The following is a 24,359-nucleotide window of genomic DNA, read 5'->3' as shown; positions in this document are numbered from 1 at the left end:
CAAGGAAGAGTTTATTTCTCGTAAAGTAACTAGAGTCTTGTTATCCTAAAGTGCTATCAGTTAATTTATGACTATCAGAGTGGGTCAGACTCTAATCAAATTGTAGAAACATTTCCAAAGTGATTATTCAATCAAATGACTAACATGGTTAATTAGGAGCCATAAACATTGCTCTGAAGTTCATCAAAGTAATGACTTGCCCAGAAAAATTACTGCTAATTAAATTGCCTGCTGCTTTCATTTCTACCTTATCTAATAAAAAGTCCAACCAATGAAATTTAGCATTGCAGTTTTAAATTGTACTAAATGCTTGACTAAGACCCAGAAGTATTTTTACTAGCTAAGCGGAGCTACTTCAAAAGAAAACATTTTAGTACAGAAATTACAGAGCAATTATACGTTTTCTTCTCCTTAAAGTATTGTTTCAAGAAGACAAATACGAGAGAAGTAGGAAGTTGGCATAAAACACTTCAGAGCAGGATTCAAGTGTTTGAGGTGACTGATGCTATTGCCTTYTAGCAAATTTCAACATCTAAAAAACGTGCCTGTATTTAGGATACACAACACACTCATTCCAGATTTTCAATGAAATATTTCACATTGTGAAGTTAGTTATTTCAAGAACAGAAGAGCCCAATTTAAAAAAAATAAAAAGCATGGGGACATGTGCTGTGACTAATTCGGGATACTTTGAGGTCATCTTCCTTGTTTCTATTCCTAAGAGCAGTATAGCAGACATCATAAGAGAGAGAATCTGGACCTATTTCGTGTTGCTCTGAATACATTTTTTCCCAGTAGGAACGTATTTTAAAATTATATATAATCTAGACACTGCAGAAATGCTTTCTCATCTGGGAGTTCATCATGGAGGAACTACCAGAAATATGCTTTGCTGTGCGTTAGTCAAAACACCTCAACATAAAGCCCAAACAGACTTCAAGACAAGAAAAAAAATCTGCTGCTGAATTTAGTAGGCACAAAGGTTTTACTGTCAAATGAGACATTTCAGAACCCCCCTCTGTAAGGAAGTATTAAGCTATTGTATCAGAATTTAAAGGGCTAGGTTATAACTCTGAGTAACTAAGAACCCCTTACTGCTCTGCGCAGACAGCAATGCAGAGAGGTTACCAGTTCACCCTAAAAAGCATCAGACCCAGCTTCAGACTCCCTGCCCAGGTACACATGGAAGATTGAGCTTTTCCATGCAAAGAGGCTTTCTTTCCTTGAATAATGCAGTGCCAAGGAAAAACTGGAAACCCAAACTGAAATTTATTCTCYGACCTGTCCTTACGATTCTGAAGTTACACAGCCTTCCTAACCAAAGGCAAGTTGCTAATCTCTCTGAATTACTTTCTAGTTTGCTTTATTGAGATCATCTTARGATATGTAAGCCCATATGCACGTGACAGAGCATAACGTGATACAGAGGTATTGCCTGACATACATATATATGTATGCTGGAGAGAGAAAGGCTTAAGAGATGTGTACGATCTGAACAAGGATGGGTGGGAAAAGCTTAGCTACCTGCCTGGCTTTTAAGTCAGCGCAGCAGGTTACGTCTGTACTACAGTGCACTGGCAGCTGCCACGTGCACTGCAAACAAGCCCCACAATGACCATACCTCAGCCCACACACAGAATGTTTCCTTCCCTCTATGTGTAAAACAAAGTGATGACATCAAAGCCGGGACCACGTCACTACCTGCTCTCTCACTACACTTCTCTCCTTGCTACACTCCCTGACCTCAGTTGGTCAGAGCCCCTAAGACTATGGAGGTCTCCACTGGCCAGAGACACAGACCTCACTGTATCCTAAGCTGCTTGATCATCCTTTTGGTCTTAAAAGATAAGGAGAGAGGCTTTGTTTCCAGTTTCAGTGACTCACAGAATCACAGAATGGTTGAGGTTGGAAAGGGCCTCYAGAGATCATCTAGTCCAACACTACTGCTCAAGCAGGGACACCTTGAGCACAGGGCACAAGGTGGCATCCAGGTGGATTTTGAAGAAGGAGACTTCACAACCTCCCTGGGCAGCCTGTTCCAGGGCTCTGTCACCCTCACAATAAAGAAGTTCTTCCTCGTATGGAGATGGAACTTGCTGTGTTTCAACTTACACCCATAAAAGCTGGTGACTCAAAGCTGGTGAATCTGTAAGAACAGACTGAGATTCTGCCAATTCTCCCTCCCCGACAAGGAAGTGCATGTGCAGAGCATCTCCTTCATGCTGCAGCGCCCAGAGGGGAGGCCAAAATCCCCAGAGAGCTAGGAACAACCTAGCTCCATGGCACCGAGCACAAGGAGCAACACRTGTGTGCCAGTCCTCCCACGGGCACCTCACAGGGCTCGGCAACGCGCTTTCTTGTGCACTGCAAGAGACGGCTGAGCAGCAGGGGAGATTTTTTTTAACTTAGTACAAAGGTGGCTTTTTTATAATGAAACCTTCAAGTCGGAACACATTATACTCTCGGCCTCAAACTTAGTAACATTACAATCGCACTGCAAAGAACTTTTCTATTCTCCGATTTCCGAGAGCACTGACAGGCTGTTTACAAAGGATCGCTTCATCCACTGCGGAAGCACGTTTAGCTGCATGCTGGAAAGCAGCTGCTTAACCCCACCAGCAAGCTGGCCAGCTCGGTGGAAAAGCAACACTCAAATCACCAGGCAAAACAGGACTTTTTAGGTAAGACAGTTGTTCAAATGAGATTGCTACAAGTTGCTAAGGTGGCAGCAGATACCACTAAGGAAAAGGGATGATCTGTGTGTTGCTGGCACACAAATTAAATGAATCCTTTTGACTGCGAAACCTTTAATTTTGTAAACCTGTAGAATACATTTAGATTAAAAATCATATGTCCTTACATACCAAGACATTTAGGTAGAAATACTGGAAATAATGACATAATCTTCCTATGTAGGAATTGCTTGAGCTTATTCACAACTCAAAAGCTGGTGAGTCGAGCTTTAATTAACCCTTTAAAAGCTCTATCCCTACACAGCTGTGACAGAGTCCCATAACCTGGTAAAATCCTGGCAATACAAAAGTCAACACTGACTTTTGTTTAGCAAGGCCAGCATGTGAAATGTGGATGCATGAAGTTACACAGCTCAACCTAAAGCCACTATCTTCCCTGAAACATCATCATCATCAACAACAAATAATCTAAAATTAGTCATTCTTTTCCCAAATCATTGTGTGTTGTTTTAAGAGTTTAAAAGCATTCAATACAGAAGCTTCTGGGCTTCATTTTCAGAATCACTGACCTACATATTGGCAATCTGAAAAACATTATGCTGTGTGCAAGTATGTGCACAAATAGACATGAACATATCCCTTAATAAAAAAAAGTAATTAAAATATTTTAAAGTAATTTCATTACTTGGTTTTTGTTGTCTTTATAATTTAATAAAAGTTTAATTTCACATTTCTCTTGACAAAATCTACTGGAGCAAACTAGATCTGGCCCCTGCAACTTCATCTAAGTGAACTTAGACACACACAGAAAGCAAACCTTAAGCAAACAACTTCCTTTCCACAACTTAGGTTTTTAGATCTATGACAACATCTAATGCATTTTCTGAGACCAGATGTCAACAGCCTGTCGAGGAGATGTGTAACTTTTTATACAGCCAAGCAGGAAAACAAAGGCTCATACATCCAGTCCCGGATCGAAATTCCACATGGAACCGATCTTTCTAGCATATTTTAAAATCATGTATTTACTTTTATTAACCTTAATAACTTTAAAACACACTTTAAGCATCGCTCCCTTTTGAGTTCAGTGGAGCAGGGGAATCTTTCCTCCCGCCGCCCCCCTTCGCCTTTTGTCGGTGATCTTGCAGCAAAAATGTMTGTGTTGCTTTTTCTCCCCCGCCCCATCCCCTGCCTGTAAAATCGGAGTTGGACAAACACTGCACGGCTGAAGTGACATATTTGAATGGAATTCAGACCAACCAGTTCCTGTTTATGTTTCTGATTTGAGAACGCAGCCTTCTCATTCACTATACATTAGAAACACACCAAGGCCATAAAGGGTGTCAGCTTACAGGCAGGCCGGGCCAAGGCGCATTAATCATTACTTTAAGGCAACTGGCAAGAGCAGCAGCTGAGGGAACACTACACCCTTCAGCTCGGCATAAATGGACATTCCAGGGTTTGGGCTTTTTTTTTTTTTTCTTTTCTTTTTTTTTTTTTTCCCTTCCCTTTTTCCCCTCCCCTTCAGCATCCATTTTATGAATGAAACTTCAGGCTGCGCAGAGTCCATTCATATAAAAGCTGTGCTCGCAGGGCTCGGTCTCCCGGGATCCATCGGTCTTGGGTAAGGCCGGTGTGATTGGTTTAAGGCAGGCTTCAGCCTTCCATTACTGATTTAAAATGCAGCCCGTGTCCATTTGACCTGCGTTAATGCACAAAGAGTAAATCCAGACTGTGCTCTCAATCCTCAAATCAAATCATTAGCCAGGGCCACTTACTGTAACTGTAGATTTAGAGGATATTTATCCGTTTCTTTGAAAAAAGCAGGGGCTGCAGGACAATTTTTCAGATCGTATTGTCTGCTTTGAGAAGAAAAAATAGATGTATGGCCTCCTGCCTACTTGCTCATATTAACATGGTACTCTAGCTTGCTTTGTTCATGAAGATAATAATATCAAATTAATTTTAGTCTAACTCCAAATTTCTTTCAGACTGAGTTAGTGAATAAATAGAGGAAATGATAGGAAGTGGAGAGGTAAAGTTCTGCCTTTCGCAGCAGTTCTCCTAAGTTCAGGTTTCCTACGTGCCCGCTCAGCATCTCTGCCACTGTGATTCCCTCTTGTCCTGCCACCAAAGAGCTGATTTGTGTCTAGGTGTTTTAGGAGCAAGCGTGAAGTGGCCTAACTATCRGCTTAATCAAATCCCTGTGCACTCGCCAAGGCAGGGCCGCATGGACGAGCCCCTGAAGCAAAGCCTTTCAAACCACACTAATAATATTGGGGAAAACCACAAAACCAAAATAAAAAGAGAAGGGGAAACTTTTTAACTTTAAATCAGGAGCAAACTCCTGTCCCTCACGGCCTCCTGCCTTCATCCCCAGCAGATTTTCTTGGAGAACTGTTGGATACCGTTGGGCAAAGTACTCTGTGCAGATGCAGTTTTGAGCTACACGCACTTAAAGCATCATATCCCTGGAAAAGAGCGGGTCAACTCTGTTTTACAGAGTATTTTATTAAACTCTCTTGAAAATACTGCTAATATTTGCAACCTGACAAGATCAAAAATAAAAAAAAGAAAAAAAAAGAGAATTTGAGGAAAAGCTTAAGAAGCTAGAGGATTTATGAAGAAAGATTTCAACAACTGCTTGCACAGAGCATACGTGCAGACTGTCTACAGAGATTTAGAGGTGCAGCGCTAATACCAAGGAATTGTTTCGGATGAGGCAAGGAGGTGTAGCTACGAGCAGGGGAATGCAGCTGATCAAAGGAAAAAAAAATTAGGCTTACTATCAAGAAACGCTCCTTAGCTGTGAAGTCTATTAGGCTGTGAAATAATCTCCCAAGGGAATAATTGTAGCAATAATACTTAGCACACATACAGCGCTTTACATTTTCAAGGCTCTGTACAAAAATTCGTCAATGTAATTAAAGAGGGTAGTGGAAACGCCATGCACTGTGTCAGTTTAAATGCTACACTGGTGAATGTACTGGAGAATATCGTGGAAAAAAGCAACCCTGTGTAGCCTCCCACTGACAGTTAAGATTTCCTTTCTTTCTTCCCATTAGTATATCCAAATGTCTAAAGTTTACTTGTAAGACCAGAACTGACTTCACCGAAAAAACATCCATCCAACAGAATATCCAAATATTGCCTTTTTAAAAAAAGTAAAAATAAACTCACTCCCCAAAAAAACATTTAAAATCTTACTTTTTTTGACATTTTAATTCATCACATTCCCTAATTTTACTTCACAAGCTACCAAATTAAATGGAATGTCAGCTGACCTCGAAGAAAAAAAAAGCAGGGATCATTTTCCAAAATAATCTGCACTGATTTGCTTTTCAAAAAACACCACATCAGGATTTTGGAAGTCAGTCATTACATAAATACACATTTATAATATAGAGAGTAGAAAGCTGGTATCATGCTTTGTCTGTAACAGGTTAAGAAGTGCCATAATCATAATTTCCTGGGTAACCTTGAATCAAGTCCTTTTTTGCACATGAATTTTGATACAGCCTTGTGCCTCGGGAACCTTGCCTCTTGAGTGCACAGATCAAAACTGTTTAGGGGAAGGGAGTGCTGTGCAGCAAACAGATTTGCAGGTGGACCCCCTGCTTCATTTGCTACAGAAGCTGGGAGTTGTACGGGTAATGAGGCAGAACGCTCCAAGAAAGGAAAAAGATGACCTCAAGATTAATACAGCTGAATGATCAATTTTAGGCCCCAACAAAGCTGCTTCCAGCCCCTGCAACATTTTCCAGACTTGTTCAAGTCACCTATGTCAGCTTTTTCATATTACGTATTCTTTATTCATGCAGTGCAGAAATTGGGATGTTCCTGTCTGATACCCCCTGTATTTCCTTGCATTAAAAAAATAAAAATAAAAATAAAAATAATAAATATTATTTAAAATAAAAAATGAAGTCACTAGGAACTGAGCTTTGAACATACATAATGTAACACTCTCTTGAAATTGGCCAGTGCTAACTGGGCACCCAAATTAAGCATATATTTCTGATTTGTCTGCCTGTTTCCCTTCAGTCTTACAAGGGGAGCAATTCCTTATCTATCCTCATGTGCTGATAAGGGGTGTTTATGGCTAGTGAAATCCTCAGGAATTAGAGGTTTTGATAAGCAAGCAAAAAAACAAGCCAAGGAGAAAAAGAATAAACTATTCAGAATTATTGAAGTGATGTGACTAGTATCTCCGAAGAAAACTTTGGAAGTGGCAAGGATAGAATCCCAGTTTTCCTCAAGACCATTCAAGTACATTATACATAATGCTACTCTGAAATAAAACTACAAGAATTGCTCTGCTAATGCTTCTAACCTGCTTGTCAGGACCTGAATCTACCTAGATTTCAGCAGATATATTTCTGGCCATCAGCAGTAAGCTTATGCAAGCAATAAAGCCAAGTCTTTTATTTAAACAACTAAACAGATGAGCTAAAATCAAGATGTGCTATCTGTAAAAGAATGTTCTATTTTCCTTTGTTAGAAAAAAAAAAAAAAAGGTCTTGGCAAACATTGTGGTCTATATTCATTCTATATTCAATAAGGATGTAATGTCAAGTCTCTATCACTGTGCTTGGTTGCATCTTTGTGTTTGAAGTTGCTAGCTATAACATCAGGTACTAAATACATCTGTGACTGGCAGCTATAGAAAAAATGTGGTGTAGAAAACAAGTTCTTATTCAGCATATCGAAATGTGACACCCTGTGACTTGTACAAGTGTGAACAGATAAGAAAGAGCTTCTACTTTGTTGACATTTTTCTTTTTCCATTATCTCAAACATTCTGCACTAGAAATTGCATACCTGCAATTACAATTACAACTAATTGATCTGCCATTTCCCATGTCATAATTAATGTCATGTTTTAATAGAGTTATAATCATTCCATAATAATGCTTTTCATTCACCAGCTTCCCACAAAGTATTAAAGTATAGCGCACAAAAGCAATGAACTTTACGAGGCTGTTTCAAAAACATCCCTAAAGGAACATCTTGGTGTATTACAATGAACTTTTTAAATATGTTTCTGTATTCTTATCTGAGCTGCAATAAAACACCAAGCAAAAACAGACCTTTCACTCTGGCATTCCTTCTTCTATGAACATCCATAGGTGAAAAATAAAATCAATGATTCAGTGACAAATACATTATGCTTCCTAAGGGGTTATTTAATGTACTCTTAGCAGGGATGGAAAATGATGGTTTCTAGAGAACAGATGGTAACAAGACAAAATATCAACAGACCACAGTTGTTGACTGCAATTTATGGAGTGTACAGATGTGTCAACTTAAATGCAGTGATTCTGAGGCCAATAAAAGTACTTCCTGATACCAACAGATTAATTTTTCATGACCACTGGTTACACAGCTATTACATTTTTAAAAACTAATTATTCATCTACAAAAGAAACAACAACTTTGCTTGAACGTCATTACTATAAAGTGGAATGTTGCTCTCGCTGGCAACAACAACAACAAACAACAAACAACAAACAACAAAAGGGAACTATGGGATTGGATGCAAGTTTGAACATCATCCTTTCAGAATAAAATCTCTTTTTTTTTTTGCAGTAAAGAACATTGCAAAGAAAGATTAATGCCAGCAGCCAACACACATTTAAAGTAATAGTATACTATAAGGAGATCCCACTTCCTAGCCAAATGTGATGCATGCTTACAAAAGGGCCTTTTTTTACTCTTCAATTTAGCAGGATGAATAACGGTGCTTGTTAAGGTTGTAAGAGACTGGCAAGTGCCTGAAACTGCAGTTCCCTGTTTATTATCTACAGTGGCATTAACTGGGCAGACAGTCTCCCTGATGCTGCTCTGCAAGACTAAAGACATGTGACTGCCTTTTAACACCACAGATCTCAGGAACTTCATCAATGAAAACATTTAGATCAAGATCTGATCATCATAATATGAACCCATTTTCATCTTGTCTTATACTTCAACTTGGGAAAAATATCCTACTGATTCCATTCCCACTATATGTCCACCTCAAATTTCTCTAAGGATTGGTCATTTGTTTGTCAAAAATAAGAAAGAAGACAGCTCTATACTACAGAGTCCCTTGCTCCAACATCTAAACAAATTCTGAAACAAGCACATAATAATAATAATAATAATAATAATAACAACAACAACAACAACAACAACAACAACGTGTCACTTAAAAGACAGTGCTAAGTTGGCCTATAAAAAAAAAGACAATAAAAAAATCCCCAAATATCCAGTATCAAAGATAAGTTATTATAGGCTAAACTGCTTACCCGATCCAATGCATTCAGCCCACCCTAGGTTGCTTTAACCTCATCCTTTCTCCACATCTACCCTTCTAACTTCCCTTTCCTGCTTAGCTCCTTAGCCATGGTCACTTAAATCTTGTTTTGCTTACCATAATTCCCATCTTAAAATCCCTTTTTCTCCTTCATATATACATATAAACACTGTATTCAAATTGTAGCAAAGTAACATTTACAATGTTTGTCCCTCCATTTCTGCTACTTATCTATTTTGACCAGAAGCTGTTCAGAGCAGGTTCTGCCACCACCACTTTTTCATAGAGTCCCTACCGCAATGAGGCTTCATTTTGGTTGCCCTGTAAGCACTATCACAGTAAACATTATTAATAGCAACAGCTTATTCTCTACATCAGCAACCTGGCATCACAGATTATGTACATCCACAAAACACATCGTCGTGCACAAACTGAGAAGCTGACACCAATTTGGCTGATTCTTCTCCCTCATTGGTTTTATAGCTGTATAAACCCCACTTCAGTGGAGTTACTCCTGATTTAAAGTAGTGTAAGCAAGAGGAGAATGAGTCCTCTATTTCTGGCAGACAAATGAAAGAGCTCATAAAAACAGAGAACACAGATTTAGAGGTCAAAGACACTACAGTACAAAACATTCCCCCTCCCCTTGAGCAAAGCTCAATTTTCCACCCTTGAGGTTTCTTCTTTGGCTTCTTTAAACTATGCACCGCCTAGATAGAGAGTTCTGGAAAGCGATATCCTTTACAGAGCAAGCAGACAAGGCAACAGTGGCACATGATATTCTGCACTAGGTACAAGTCTTACTGCTTTGCAGAGATACTGGACATAAGTGAATTCAGATTACTGAGAASTCAAATGAGCAAACTGCAATTTATACGATCAAAACATCAACAGCACAGGCTTGGATTCATTTATTACTTTACCATGTGGAACTAAAGGAGAGTCTCACCTACCTGAATCATATGCAAAATCTCTAGGTTCCTGTTTAATCATCAGAGGAGGGGGGAAATTTTGACTGGCTGCACTGCTAACCATAGCGTTGTGTTCATAAACTGGATCGTGGTACTCCTGCTTAAAACCTTGTGGTGGGAAGGGGATGTTTGGCTCAGACATCTGGCGCTGATATATTGGACGTCCTTCCCTTGGCATTGCAGGTAAAGGTGGGAAAGAATTGCAAGGTTCAGAGAGCTGGCGGCGAAATCTAGGACACAAGTTAGAGAGGTCATTTAAAGATGCAATTACTAGCTTTGAGGTACATTCTAYTTCCTGAAGATCTTCACAGGTCATGATTAGCAGGAGGGAATGGCTTTATCACTTCATCAGTAGCAAATATTTTATTTATGATAATGCTAAATGCTCCCATCAGGATTATGACCGCTGCAGTGCTGTAATAACATAAAACAGCAATGAGCAAAATGAAAACAACAAAAAGAACCCCAATAAATACCAACCCTARAACCCATAAACCCATTCCCACCATCATCCTCCTTGCCTTCAACATCTCTGCAACAGAAGAGGCAAGCAGGAAACACAATTTATCTTCCAATAACTTCAAACCAGCTAGAAAGGCAGACTTCACCCACCACATTAATACGAAAGAACCTTAGCTAGAGTTCTTAGTCCATTCTTGAACATTAATGACCTATTGTTGGCATTTTAATTTACTCTTATTTCATTCTTGCAGCTACACAGAAACAATTCTAAGTACCCTGACACACACACACATTTCAAACACATAGTACTGCCTGTGGTAACATCTGCAGTCACCCCAGGGTAAGAGTCTCCAGTTCAGTTCTGTTCTCCTGGCAAGGATGCCATGGGAAGTCTACCTGAGAAGCTAGCACAGCATTCCAGCTTCAATAGGAAGGAGGTTTAATCACTCCAGAAAGAGGACGGGGTGCAGATTTTGCTAGGAGACACAATGCATTAGAATTCCTCTTCTGCCTTACTTTGTTTCCTAGGCCATTTCTGCATGAAAGAAAGGCCACTGAGCCACACAGCCACTCACTATTCCAAAATGTACTTCAAAAGGCAGGAAAGTCAGAGAATTCAATTCATCACTGCAATGCAGTGATGCTCAAGATGTGTTATCCCATTTATAAAACATACATAATTATGGAAACTTAGACATCGTCAGGATCAGAAGCACAGAGAAGACTACAAAGGTGCTATTTTCCTACCCGGCCYTGACGAATTGCATGTATTATAACTAAGTCCTTTCAACCTCTCCTGTGGAATACACACACTGGGGGAACCTATTTCTTTTGAACTAATCTGTAGCAGATGAAATGGTCTTAAACTGCTTACTACACCTATTAATATTCATCATGAACAAACATGTGATTCTTTCCTTAAAAATAGAAATTGAAAAAAAAAAAAAAAAGCAAACAGACGCCTGTGCCTTCCTTTGCAAGTTTCTCACTGTCAAACTAAAAGTTAAGAACTAATCATTCTTCAGCTTCCTGCATTTTGCAGCTCAACTGACTCTGATGCAAGTAAAAACAGACATTCTCTTGAAGAAAACTGGCTGAGTGAAGGAGAAAGCAGAGTTTTGACTGTACAGGCAATACAGCCCTTGAATAACATCTTACGTATAGTATCTGTTTCTGTATACGTATAGTATATGTTTCTGAAACAATTTTAATTTCACTAGCTTCTAAAATCTTGCCCTGAATTTGGTCTGACAAATATTTACAAATACTGTGGGAGGGATAGAAGCTATTAGAATGAAGTACTGAAGATTTAAATTAATTGTTTTTCTGAAAATTATTTTTAATGCTGCTGTAAGTATTGTATTTTGCTGCAGAAGTACTGCACTGTAACATTAGCTTTTGCAATTCCACCTACACCTGCAGAAAATAAACTTAGAAACTCAAATGTATTATGAAACAGTTAGGCTGACTGGCACTGCATTCATTTCCCTCTTTTCCTTTTTTCATTAGCCAAAAAAAGAAGCAGAAATTATCATTAAGAACTGTCAAGGAGTGAATCAGAAAATTGCAACTTGAAGTTAAAATAAGAAACAGGCTCACTCACAAAGCCTCAAAGGAAGTTAATAATACTTGTTGTACTGGAAGCTTTGTATGGAATCAAGCCATTTGTTTATACAAGTGGATTTGATTCCTGTTGGTACTTGTTAGGACCACTTATCGTTCATATATTCATGCCCTGTATGATGCTGTATGTGCTGTATGTTCTAGACAGTGAAACTATCTTATGCCATCAATGCATGTTCCAAAGAAATAGSCTTTGAGTTATGGCGCTATATTCAAACTCACGCAGGTAGGTCATTTGTTTAAATGACATTTTCTAAACATATTAATTATGAAAGAAAGTCTTCTCTGGCTAAACCAGACCCTGAGCAGCCAACTATTTTGTACACTAGGCGATATGAATTTCACAATAATATGAAATTTATTTCAAACAGTTTCATAGTGAGGAGATTCAAAGTAACTTTCCTTTAGAAAGTGAAAAAGATGAAGCTTTTGGTCAGCTATTTTTGGACTTCACTAAAAGGTTGTTCAATATGATGTTCCATCATCGATGGGAGCCATTAAAGCAAGATGCCCTAAAGAATACAAGTATCAAAGTCACAGGAAAAGAGTGTCATGTCAAGACTCCAAAAAGCTTGTGAAGAGCAAGTGCTATGGATAAAGAAAAATAAACTGTTCAAGGTGCATACAAGCTTCTATAAATACCCAAATTAGGGTAGGCTTACAGCTTCAATATTCTTATTTCAGGTTGCTCTAAAACAAAAAACCTTCTCATCTGAAAAATCCTATTTTTGCTTTCTGCAAAGTCATTTAGCTCTGGGAAATTCCAGTCTCCTGACTACTTGACTTTGGTCTATGTACAGAAACATATTTGTCCACCATCCTGTAATCAAAGCCACAGGCTTCACCAGTGGCTTGCATGGTTAGACTATAATCCAAGGACAAGGAGCAGACTGGCAGCTTACGGGGCCGATTCCATGTTTCAGCACTGCCAGAAAGGCTCATGAAGAACCTTGGCTGATGCTTAAAACTATCTCAGCCGAGCACAAAACAGCRATATAAACCTTAGTAACCCCCTTCAGAAGTGATGTGCACAAATCCCTGGAGATAATATCCCTTATTAGAGCAGATGCATGGAAATCGCACTCTCAACAACTATGATTTTCCTTTAAAGTTCCTTTCATTTTTCTAATGTTTCAGCATTAAGCTGAATCTCTGAACATACATATCTGTATATACATAACTGAACTTTAAAACGCCCAGAGCAACCACAGGGTGCAGCAAACAAAAACAGGCTTACATAACAAAAGTTAGGACTATTAAAATTCTACACACACATGTCTGGTCTCAAAAATAAGAGAAATCCACTCTGAGCATACGCACTGCAAAACTGAGCTAAAAAAGATGGTCAGTTGTCTGGATCTCTAACACTTCAAAACAAAACAGGGTGACTTAAGGACAGCTKAAGCTCTAATTCTAGTTTCTAGCTCTTGTGGGTTTTACTCAGACTAATGTTATTTAAGCACAGTTACTTTGGCATCTTATTTTGTTTAAAATGCTTTATTTCATAAGGGTTTGGAAAAAGATTCACCCTTCCAAAGAATATTCCATAACCACTTATCTTTTTGATAGGAAAATTCCTTAGCAAGAGGTCAGACACATATATAGTGAGGACCATTCCTGTTACTTCTCTATCTCATAAGGCTTACTAGCCTGAAGTGGATTACCCTCACAAGGTAGCAGAAATAGGTCATTAAAACTCTCTCATTGCCAATATGAACTCCTATTGGAATCCATTGAGCAGGATACCAATCTTTTATTAAACACTGCCTATTTCTGGCATTCTTAACCACTCCAACTGTCATCTTCGACCTTTTTCAACTGTTCTCTTTTCAAAAGGAACGGTTGAGGTAATGAACCCATGGCTGCCCTCTGACTGATTGTCTAAGAAGCAGTCAGTCAGGTTGCAGCCACAACAGAAGTATCTTCTGTCTCAATCCCCTGCATATTTTGYGTTTTACCTGTGGTCCATAGGGAAACTGTTGTCTTGAATGGACTGGGATGGAGGGAGATGGGTAGGGAAAACCCGGTCGGGCTTAGGAGTCTGAGCTGAGTTTGGGGAGGCATGGTGCAGTGGTGACACAGGAGTGCTGGAGGGTGTTGGTGGGTTGGAGGGCCTCATTCCCACTTGTGGCTTCTGATCATAGGCACTGCCATAAACAGGAGGAAAAAAAGAAAAAAAAAAGTTAAGTTATTTTCTCTGCAAAAGATATAGCACTTGCATCCAGGGAAAAGAAGTGCCACATTTATAAACCTTTTATTATAGATACTTTAGATACTTTATCAAACAATTTGGGGCAGAAGAATTCTCTGCTTTACACTGAGAAGAGCACAGGAAAAATCAAGTTAGAGGTCAAGTGGCTCAACACAGCATTTTCCTCTTTAGGTCCTAGAAATGTATTTTTAAAGGATTCAGTCCTAAAGTGACATTCTAAAGGAGATATACAAAATACATAAAAGTAGAAGCACCTGGACTAGAGTACAAAGGTAGTCTTGATGGTGCCTGTCAAGTCTCTTCTTTAGAGCCTGCACAAGCTACAGAGTGAGACCGTGAAACGCTGCAGCAAGAGGGAAGGGAGCTGGCCCAGCAAAACAATGCTGTTAGTTTAGCTACCCACACTATACCGTCACAGCCTCTCCTAAGAGATTATTTTTCTCTCTTTCAAAAATAAGATTCTGATCCTGCAAATACATAGACACTGTTTGGAAAGGTGCTTCAAACAAGAAAAGGACTTCAGGACTTTGATCATCCCTGTATATAAACAGCACAAATGCAGATGCTAGACGGACAGTAAGTAGGAATTTGCATATTTTCTTAAACCCTTCCTCCTAGCAGCCATCAAATCCATTTTGCATTTGATTTTTGAAAACAAAATAATTCCTGTATGACTGAGGAAGCCAATAGTCCTTTTATTTTTTTTTTTCCCTCCTTCCCATTCAAGTTAAATGTAGAAGTATTACTAGGTTTGGTAGTACATTAATGAGAATAAAAACTCACTGCCAAGATAAAACATTCCAAAATAGACTAAAACGTCAGTAAGCAACACTTCACTCCTGACACTAAAGGAAGAATGAGTGACCAAAAGAAAGTCAATAAAGAATGCAGTGGTATCAAGTCCCCTTCCCCCCACTCCTGAAAAAAAAAAAAAAAAAAAAGCTTTTATGATCTAACCTTTTAATCAGAAGACAACTTGCTTTTGAAAGATCAAGATACAAAGGTCTAACAAAATACAATTTTAAACTGTAATCGTCCATGAATGCATACATATATGATCTGCAAGACTTGTCAAATACGTAATGTGTTGCTCAGATCTGCCAATCTCTTGTCTGTTGCACAGAGCTCTCTCTCTTTCCTAATGTGTGTAATGTATTTTAAAAGTACTTTCAACACACACCTCAGAAAACAAGACACTCCTTCCTTCTATTTCACACTTGCACCCTCGGTTTTTAAGCTCTGGCTCTCTCCCACGGAGGAGGAATGAAGAATATGCATTTTGATGAAAAACACTGCTTTAAAATGATTATGTAAGTGTTCGATACAACTGTAAACAACTCCATCAGTGTTCATCAGCTAAATGCATTATCTCATCAGTCTGTTATCTGCTGAAGAGGTAACTTCTATAAGATCCCTATTACGGTTTTATCACTCTTCGGTCAGTCCTCATTGAAATCAGCAGTTCCCACTGCAAACACAACAGACGTGCTCCGGGTGGCTTTACCTGACATTGTACAGGCACTTTTCCCCATAACTGAACTTGAATGGTTGTTCTTGACTGCAAGCGGAGCCAAGTTCTGAACATGGGCTATGGGGCTCTTTCTTGATTTTCACAGGGAGACCGTGAAAAGCCACTAGAAAGAGAAAGAAAACACAATTAAAAACCAAGTGCAGTATTAACAATGAGCTTTCTCAAGTAAGCTAGACACTGCTAATTAAACACATGATTAATTAAACCATTGTAGTACTAGAAACAATATAGGAAATAAACATTTCAAGTATTTCTTTGGATGTCAGCGGAAAAATAGACACCAGAGATCCTTTGCATTGGCTATTAGCACTTTTATTGTTTAATAGAATGATGGCCAGAATCCCATCTCATTAGCAGGAAAATAACAGCCCACTTATATTTGGCTTTACTACTGTAAATGTTGTCAGAGGCAAAATACTTCCCAGGCACCAAATGTTTCTAAGTAGTATTACTGAGGTAGCTTTTAGCTATAAAGGCAATGGCAGTTCACTTCAAAGAGTGCCACACAAATGACTGCAAAGTTAATTTCTCATATATCAGTCTCAAGTACTTGACTGGTAATCTTTTTGTCCCATAAAACACACAAAAATTTGTAGTAGACTCATGAAATTGGAGGATTATATGCTCCTTTAGTTATAAGTGCTGTCTGAAAAAAGTCACATGAAAAGTCTTTAGTAATTTTTCTCATATCTATGCAGGATAAAATTCTGGCCTCGCTGAAGTCAACAGTAAGTGCGATGCAGACACAAACAGAGAAGGGATTTTTAGCCATACTTTTTTAAATGGCAAAAAGAACAGATGGAGTGTGACAGAAACACAGCATTAATTAGAAGCACAAGTTGGTCTGGATTCGGAAAAAGGCCAAAGGTAAAGGTAAGGTTAACCAGCAAGCATATTAGTTGAAGCCAATCAACTTTTTCTTGATGTCATAGTGAGCCTTAACCAAAATTAAAGCAGAATAAAATGCAAACCTGCATTTTGACCTAGACAAATCCAGAATAAGTGGAGAAGATGACAAAGRTCTAACAACAATATGAAAATGCATCTTTCAATTTTTAAATGAGACTAAAAATCTATTTTAGGATGCTGGGAGGCCACAGTTTGGGGATTAATTCTTATGACTGAAAATTTGATGTTGCCCCTATATTCAGAGTCTAACCTGACACAGACAGTTGTGCTTCCTTCTGTGGAAATCCATGTACGTGTAGCAGTACCTGTTAGAGAACCCTGGTGCAAAATTAGGTCTATTATATAATTATAGACTAGTAGGCAATATATTGTCCCTTCCCTTGCACATTAGCTTAGTAGAGAACTCTTTACATTTTCTGTTGTTAACATATGTGCATATATATGCATGTGTGGAGTGGAGAGGGGAAAGTAAATAAAACACTAAAAAGAGCAATAAAACCGATAAACTGTGATTTATTTGTGTCCAATCCTGATTCAGGATTCCYGCTACAGATCTCCTCACAGCGAGGCCACGTACAGAGAACTCTTTCACAATATATGACAGCTTATACAAAAGTTCTTAACTGAGACATCTGGCAAGATAGTGCTACACTATTTGACCACCTATTTTCCCAAAACATAAGTGACTTGTCTGTAAGGCCGTTATAYAGCCATTACATTTGGTGGGTAATAGGTAACTGCCGGAAAACTTTTTGCATGGGAGGGAAAAACGGACAGTGGAACAGACACCCAATACTCATCCGCTGTAACTTAAACTCAGATGAGAACTGGTGAACATCAAAACAAGGGCAGAACTTTCTGAATCAAATTGTGTTAGGTGCACTAAAATGAAAGACTATACAGACCTCTTGAATAATGGTTGTCAAATTTCAGTAACTGTTGTCATTTTTTAGTAATGAAGCAAAACGCGATGCACACTGAGCCTTACTCTACAATCGCAAGGCAAGTTGACATCCAGCAGTTTCGGCAGGAGTGTTTTGCCAGTGAACTTCTGCTGCTGTCTCTCCTCACATGCCCCGGTCAGATGTTGCACATTTAATGTGTACRACAGGCCTCGCATCTCCAGAGGTGGCTCTAACACAAAGGTGCGCAAGTTCTTCGACTCCGATCGCAAAATTAAACCAACGCTGTAACAAGACTCTTTTTTGAAAGCCGGTATCACATATTTGCACAAAGGCTACACGCTGTCTATATATATTTTTTTTCTTTTTAAAAACTTCGCTACTTCCTCGGAGTTAATCTGTTATGAAAAATTACTTCCCTTATTTATTTTTAAATAACGGGAGTACAGAGACTCCCACACCAGAGCGCTGTGCTGAGAACTGGCTGGGTATTTCATCACAGCGCTGAGAGCCTGAACGTCTGCTAACAGGCAGTTTTCCAGCTCACTGGCACAGGCACAAGTGAAAGCAGCACATTCATTTTGTGCAATTTGCTTTACCTTCCCACATGGAGTTGGTGCATGTAAAAGGCTGTTAAGTACTAAATTATTCCTTATCAAATCACCATCATCTGGAGTCATGATCAACACTAATTAAATTACTTTCACTGAGCACGGCTCCAGCCTGCTGCCTCGGCTGCGAGGTACATTTTATTTAGCTTACTGTACAGTCCTAGCTAGGTACAGGGCACACTGCTAGAAGGCATCTGTGCTGTAGTTTTAATTAAAGTTTACCTCACCTTCCTCGCAGCTTTATAAGCTAGGGTAAAGCGTATCAAATCAAGTAGGTTAACGCCTTCATTTCATTTAGGGAAGGCATTATAGTGCAAAGTGATTTTATATTAGATCTTTATCTTAACTACGGCCAGAACAGATAATGTAGCTGTAAAATTTAAAGCCTTCCTCAGGCAGTCCCCTGACAGAGTCACCAAGMAAAGCTGTATCTGAAACTTCTTAAATGCACACTTGTAGTGAGAGAGAGAGAGAGAAAAAAAAAAAGCAACCTTAGAAAGATACTTTTCACATTTTGTTTGGGTTTAATGATTTTGAGTGGGGATCCTTAAAGGCTGTTTGACCTTTTAAACTACATCTTACATGTGGCCAACAGTTATTTTTGTGAGTTTTCAAAACCATTCAAAACATTTCTTTGTATCATCGCAGCCACCTCGACTCATCATTGTTCATTTTACTGTGACATTCATTTTAGTATACCTATTAAAATAGGCTTTAAAACACAGTTTTACTAAGCTGAATTTTATATTGAGCTTTTAATCTTTTAAGAGAGTAAGGTTGCTTATTTACATAATCTAATCTCACTGCAGCATCCCTACTAACACATCCATATTAAAAAAAGAAGGGGGAAAAAAAATAAAGGAAAAGAAACAGCCAATTCCTCACCATTTCTTTTTTTTTTTTTTTCCTGCAGCCAATTTCATTTTACTTAACCCCAGAATAAAGCCTCAACTCTATTAAAGTAACGGGCACTTTGCCTTACTAATGATCTTAAGAAGTGACCAAGGGCCAAGATTTCATCCCAAGTGATTACTTACAGATAACTACCTCCAAACCTGAAAGGCAAACAACCCTACAGCGCGTATTTAGACGGATGTCTTCAACAACTCATCTCAATGACTGGGGAAAGCATCCGAACCTGCTCATTTTGCAGATGTGCTGTAGCTTCTTTGCGCTACACTTGCATGCATAAGRCAAGCAAGCTTGCCTCTCCCCATGGAAATTTGTTTAAGGTACAATATATTGCTATATGCATATTCTCCGTCTGTAGATCTATCAGTCTGTATTTGCAGAATAAGATAAGCCTGCATGTCACACATAACGGGATCTTGTGCATTCTGTATTTTTGAAGTGTTTTTAGGGACTTAGATTCTACAAAACAATAACTTTGCGGTGCACTAAACTCATCAAGAACATGCACAAATACTGGCTGAAGCTGACTATGTCTCGCTTCRAAGTGCTGCTCTCCTTTGGTTGTTACCTGTCAGCAGCCTAATCCTCAAACATTTTACTCAAGATAACTYCCATCTTAAGATCTGAATGTGTAACAATTGTCCTAAGAAATCTTAAATTAAGGAATAAATTGATTTTCATAGAACAGACTAATTGATATATTTTCTGGGCTGAGGGGCAGGACATTCACCATCTGAGGGGACATTCACCTGCTGAGGGGCAGGACATTCACACATAGAATTGAATCATTTACTTTGAGAAAGCCTAAAACATACATTACATATAAAAGAAATGGCTTCATGTACTTTTCAACGCAAGAGATGAAGAAACAAGAGATTTCATTTGAAACTGTTCCCTAGTAGTGGCTTTTAAGAAAAATGATATTTTATAATTTTCAAACTTCAGAATCATGTCTAGAACAAATTAAAATTTGTTTTTATTTTCTATAGAAGTGGGTGAGGAGTTTTTTTGATTTTTTTTTTTTTTTTTTTTTTAAATCAGTGATGTGGTTTAGTGACTAGCAATCTTGGCTCCACTCCCCAAAAGAAATCAGGCCATCCTATTACGGACACTTACAGGTAATGAGCATTTACTGCATGGTATAGAATCAACGGACAGTAGTAACCTTGCTTGTGTTATTGAACTCAAATGACTTTAAGTGCTATTATATTCACGTCTAATAAGTTTGAGGACTTTGTGCATCTGCAGAGGAAAGGAGGTAACGTAACAGGGAAGTCAGAGTAAGTCATGCCCTCTATGCTTCTGCTGAATGTTTCTGGCTTGCTTTTCACATTTGTGCCCTCAAATCACACTCTAAAAATTGTTTTTACAAATAAATTCATTCACTTTTTTACAACCAATTACAAAAAAAAGTTAATATGTGATATAAGGTCACATATATATAAGGATATATATATAAGGTATATAAGGATATAAGGTTAGAGAGGTTTCTCAAAGACATTTGAATAGAGGGGATTYGACACTTGATAGAAAGAGAAAAATAAAGAAGATTAAAGAAAAAAAGAGTTAACATAACTTACATTTCCAGGTGTTAAGACTGATTGAGATGACTCAAGTATTCAGTAAAATTTCAAAAGCAAAAGGAGAAGCCCTCTGTACTGATAAAGCCAACCCTGTCACACACAAATCTATATTGCAACACAGACAGAAACGCAGCAGGCACTTTAGATACATCAGAGTCTCTCAAAGATTCTTTTCCAGTACATTTACCTCCGCCAAGCCCTCCCCTTCCCCCAACACACAAAAATCCATTACTAAAGGGTCTAATCTCAGCTATCAGCACAGAGTGCCTTTTATGGAGCCATTAAACCATTTCTCTTGTTTACAGTGCCTGAAGAAAGATGTGAATTATGTCTGTGACAAAACAGGCGATAACATTTCTAAACTGCTATCAAAATGCAAACTGAAATACACTTAAGGACAGGGACCCTAACTCGCGTTCTTGCAATTTTCCTCGCTCCCTATAACTGAGCAGCACTCACCTGATGATTCAGACCAATTATTTATGTTCTAAGTACAACAGGTAGGCATGTTGGTCTAAAAAATACAGACAGATAGTGTAACAGTTTATTGAACAATTCATTCAGGAGGGCAAAATGCTGGTTACTTTTCAGCTGTTAGCAACGACCTAGGTGCTCTTATCCGCAGAATAAGAAAAAAATCCAAACAACATAGTGGGTTTACACAGTGCCTGCAATGCTCTAATACTGCAACTCTTACCATTTAAAGATATAACTTCAAATTCAGTACTGACATTTGTCCTTCCAGTGCAACAAGTCACAAAATTGAACGCTTCCTGCATGACCTCCCAGGTGGGAACATCAGCCTCATATTTCTGGTTTTGAAATGGTTCTAAAAATGTGTCTTTAACTTATGGAACAAAAACATTTCAAATCCTGGAGATTATTTATTGATTACTTATTTCCAGATCATTGTCATTTGARCTACAGCCCTTTGCAGATGGTTACCCGCACTCTCAATTTCAACATTTACTAGGCACCTGATATGTCAGAGCAGGGTACTCTTTCCATGTCACTCTACATCAGCTGGAGTGTTTGATASGTTATCTTTGGGGTACACAGGAGAAATTAATTGAAACAGCTGAAACAGGGACTTGGACTCAGATGACCAATTCCTCCTACTCTAGAGTTTATGCTGCTATAGTAGCTGAATGGGTCATATAGCCTAGTGTACTAATATAACCTGAAATAAAAATGCTTTCTTGGAAAAATGACAGCTCAGGAATATGCATAGAGATAATGTTTCATAGTGGAAGAAAGGTGGAAGGAGGGAAAGTGCAAAAATGGTAGAATCTGAGTTTCTTGAGCTAAACAGTTCCCTGCACTTTTGAATCTAAGCCTACACATGCAGATCACTGCAACAGYTGCTGTAACGGATGATTGAGGCAAGTTTCCACCTTGAGCAGTATCTTGGTTATACAAGAGCAAAAAATGCCCTTGTTTCTGACCACTGAAACAGCTGCAAAGATGAGCAACACTTGAAGACTGTGGACTGCTTTAAAAAAGTGGCTGAGCAGATTARATCTACACAGACTTTACCAAGTTCTCTAACCATTTGATCTATCAAAGTCACCTCTATCAGATCTCAGATGGGCTCCAGTCAACTGTATTTCATTTAGGTCCTACTCTCTGGAAGGTATTAGAAGAAGACAGTGACAAATCAGATATCTGACACATAGATGTGTATCATCACTGTGGTTTCAGAGGCTCTCCTGGAAGCCTATATAAAAGCTCAACATGGACAAAGGAGCTAAGCCTGAACGGATTTAACAAGTTAAAGTCACTAGAAAAAGAAGAAAAAATAAAAAATAAAAAATATATTCTGAAGAAAATCTTCCAAGTACTCTTTTTTTGAGGGAGTGGGAGAGGCCTGATATTGATATTGTATTATTGTCTAGCTCAAAGACAAAGAATTTGTCCCTAGAGAGGACTGGCTTCCACCCAGTCCCTCTGAGTGTGCACACACACGCACACTCATATGGAAACAAATACACTGAAGACCAGCATGCTTCTGCAATGATACATTGCATTTAATATTATATTAAAGAGCAGAAAGTTTCTTCCTTTTTAAATACCTATTTGAAACTTGGATGAAAATGGAATATAGGAAGGTGAATAAGAATATAGGAGAGGAACAGGACGTAAAAAATGACTTCAACTAAAAAGCTAGTTTTTCTATATGTTGGTCTGGTTTTAAGCCCAAGGAAGAAAAAAAATAAGGACAGACAGTATCACTGCAAATGTTCTGCCACCCCTTGTCTCAGCGCTCTCTCCCTGAAAGTGAAACCTCATGATTGGGCAGTACTTGGCAGACCTATTAGATATGATTCCATCAATTCAGTCTTTGCCTTGGCTTCAGATCAGATCCTTCCAGCCCCTACCAGCTCAATAGATAGAAACAGCATGGGACCTCATTTTTTGGAAGCTGGTTCTGAAATATGAGCCCAAGCACTAGCTTTCAAAGCCAACTGGCAAGAATAGAATACGTGGGCAAATGGATCTATTTGAGAACCTTGTTTAACAAAAAGAAAATACCAGCTTGGAAGTAATCTGTCACCTTTACTGGAAAATATGCAACACAAATTCACTTTAATAACAGTTAAAAAGTCACTCTGCAAAATGAAGTAAATCGCTTATTTTCCTTCTCAGTCTAAAGAATACAATACTGTGCACATCAATTAACAGTCTACTTAAATATTGCATTGTACAAATGCAATAGCATAGTTTTTAAAATTATTGGCAGAGAGAGGAAAGGTAAAGAACAAAAGATAGCCCTTAATTGTGGTATGTGGTCCTCAAAGGCTACACAAACTGCTCTCTCATGATATGAGAAGATACTGATTATAAATTTGATTTARAACAGAATAGTAAGTAGATGAATATGTACTACCCTGAAAACAGGAATTCTTTCCTATTTACTACTGTAGAATTTCAAGTTGGAAAGTCAGAGTATATTTTCCTACAACTAATACTGGGAAATTCTCAACCTTAACAACTGCAGTAATGCACGTGTATTAACAAATAGCATTGGTTAAAATAACTTTTTCTTTGGAGCTGTTTTTTATTATTATTATTTTTATTTTAAGCATGCTACAAAGCAATACAGATTAAAGATTAGAAAAGGGAGATAAAAAAAAACAAGTACTAGTGGAAAAAAAAAAAAAAGAATCAATTGTTCATCTCTAGTTTATTTTAACTCTTCATCTCCACCATAATTATTCCCTGGCTTTGCTGTGATCTGGCTTTAACATGAAGTCTTTGAGAATAATACGTGCTAGACYGAAAAAAGAAAAACAACCGTAACAGAGGACGGGGATAGGTTARCAGCCCCTGGAGCACATAGAAGTTGCAGCAAGTCTGTTACAGAAAAAKGCTACATCACTATCCGTACAGCAGGTTTACGCCAGGGCGTTTGTACATGGGGAAAAAGTGGCTAGAAGCGTTATAATTATACTGCAGATGAGAAAAGCCACTTCCTTATAGGAGAGCTTTTCCAACTCCTAAAAATGGCATTCCTGTCTCATTTCAGTGTGAAATTCTTCTAGACGTTTCTTCATTAGTAGAAAGAAATGCCATTCTTTAAAAGCCTTTTTTTTTTCCTTTTTTTTTCCCCTCCCCCCCCCTTGCAATACTTGCATGCTTAGAGGATTTGCAT

The 24,359-nt window shown here is 38.4% G+C and overlaps 1 protein-coding gene across 1 annotated transcript in view; it reads right to left on the bottom strand.

The window, feature by feature from the left end:
* ETV1 (ETS variant 1) overlaps nucleotides 1–24,359 on the bottom strand; it is a 61,068-nt gene that overhangs the window by 15,266 nt on the left and 21,443 nt on the right. The window contains exons 3-5 of the mRNA XM_026036251.1: nucleotides 15,764–15,893; nucleotides 14,006–14,194; nucleotides 9,945–10,192 (exon numbers count right to left, since the gene is read on the bottom strand). Coding sequence (XP_025892036.1) covers nucleotides 9,945–10,192; nucleotides 14,006–14,194; nucleotides 15,764–15,893 — 567 coding nt within the window. The remainder of the gene's footprint in view (nucleotides 1–9,944; nucleotides 10,193–14,005; nucleotides 14,195–15,763; nucleotides 15,894–24,359) is intronic.

The sequence above is a fragment of the Nothoprocta perdicaria genome, unplaced genomic scaffold (assembly GCF_003342845.1).
Source record: "Nothoprocta perdicaria isolate Ctin4 unplaced genomic scaffold, notPer1 scaffold_173, whole genome shotgun sequence".
Taxonomy (NCBI): Eukaryota; Metazoa; Chordata; class Aves; order Tinamiformes; family Tinamidae; genus Nothoprocta; species Nothoprocta perdicaria.
Note: the sequence above shows the minus strand (reverse complement) of the source record. Positions and strands in the feature narration are given on the sequence as shown.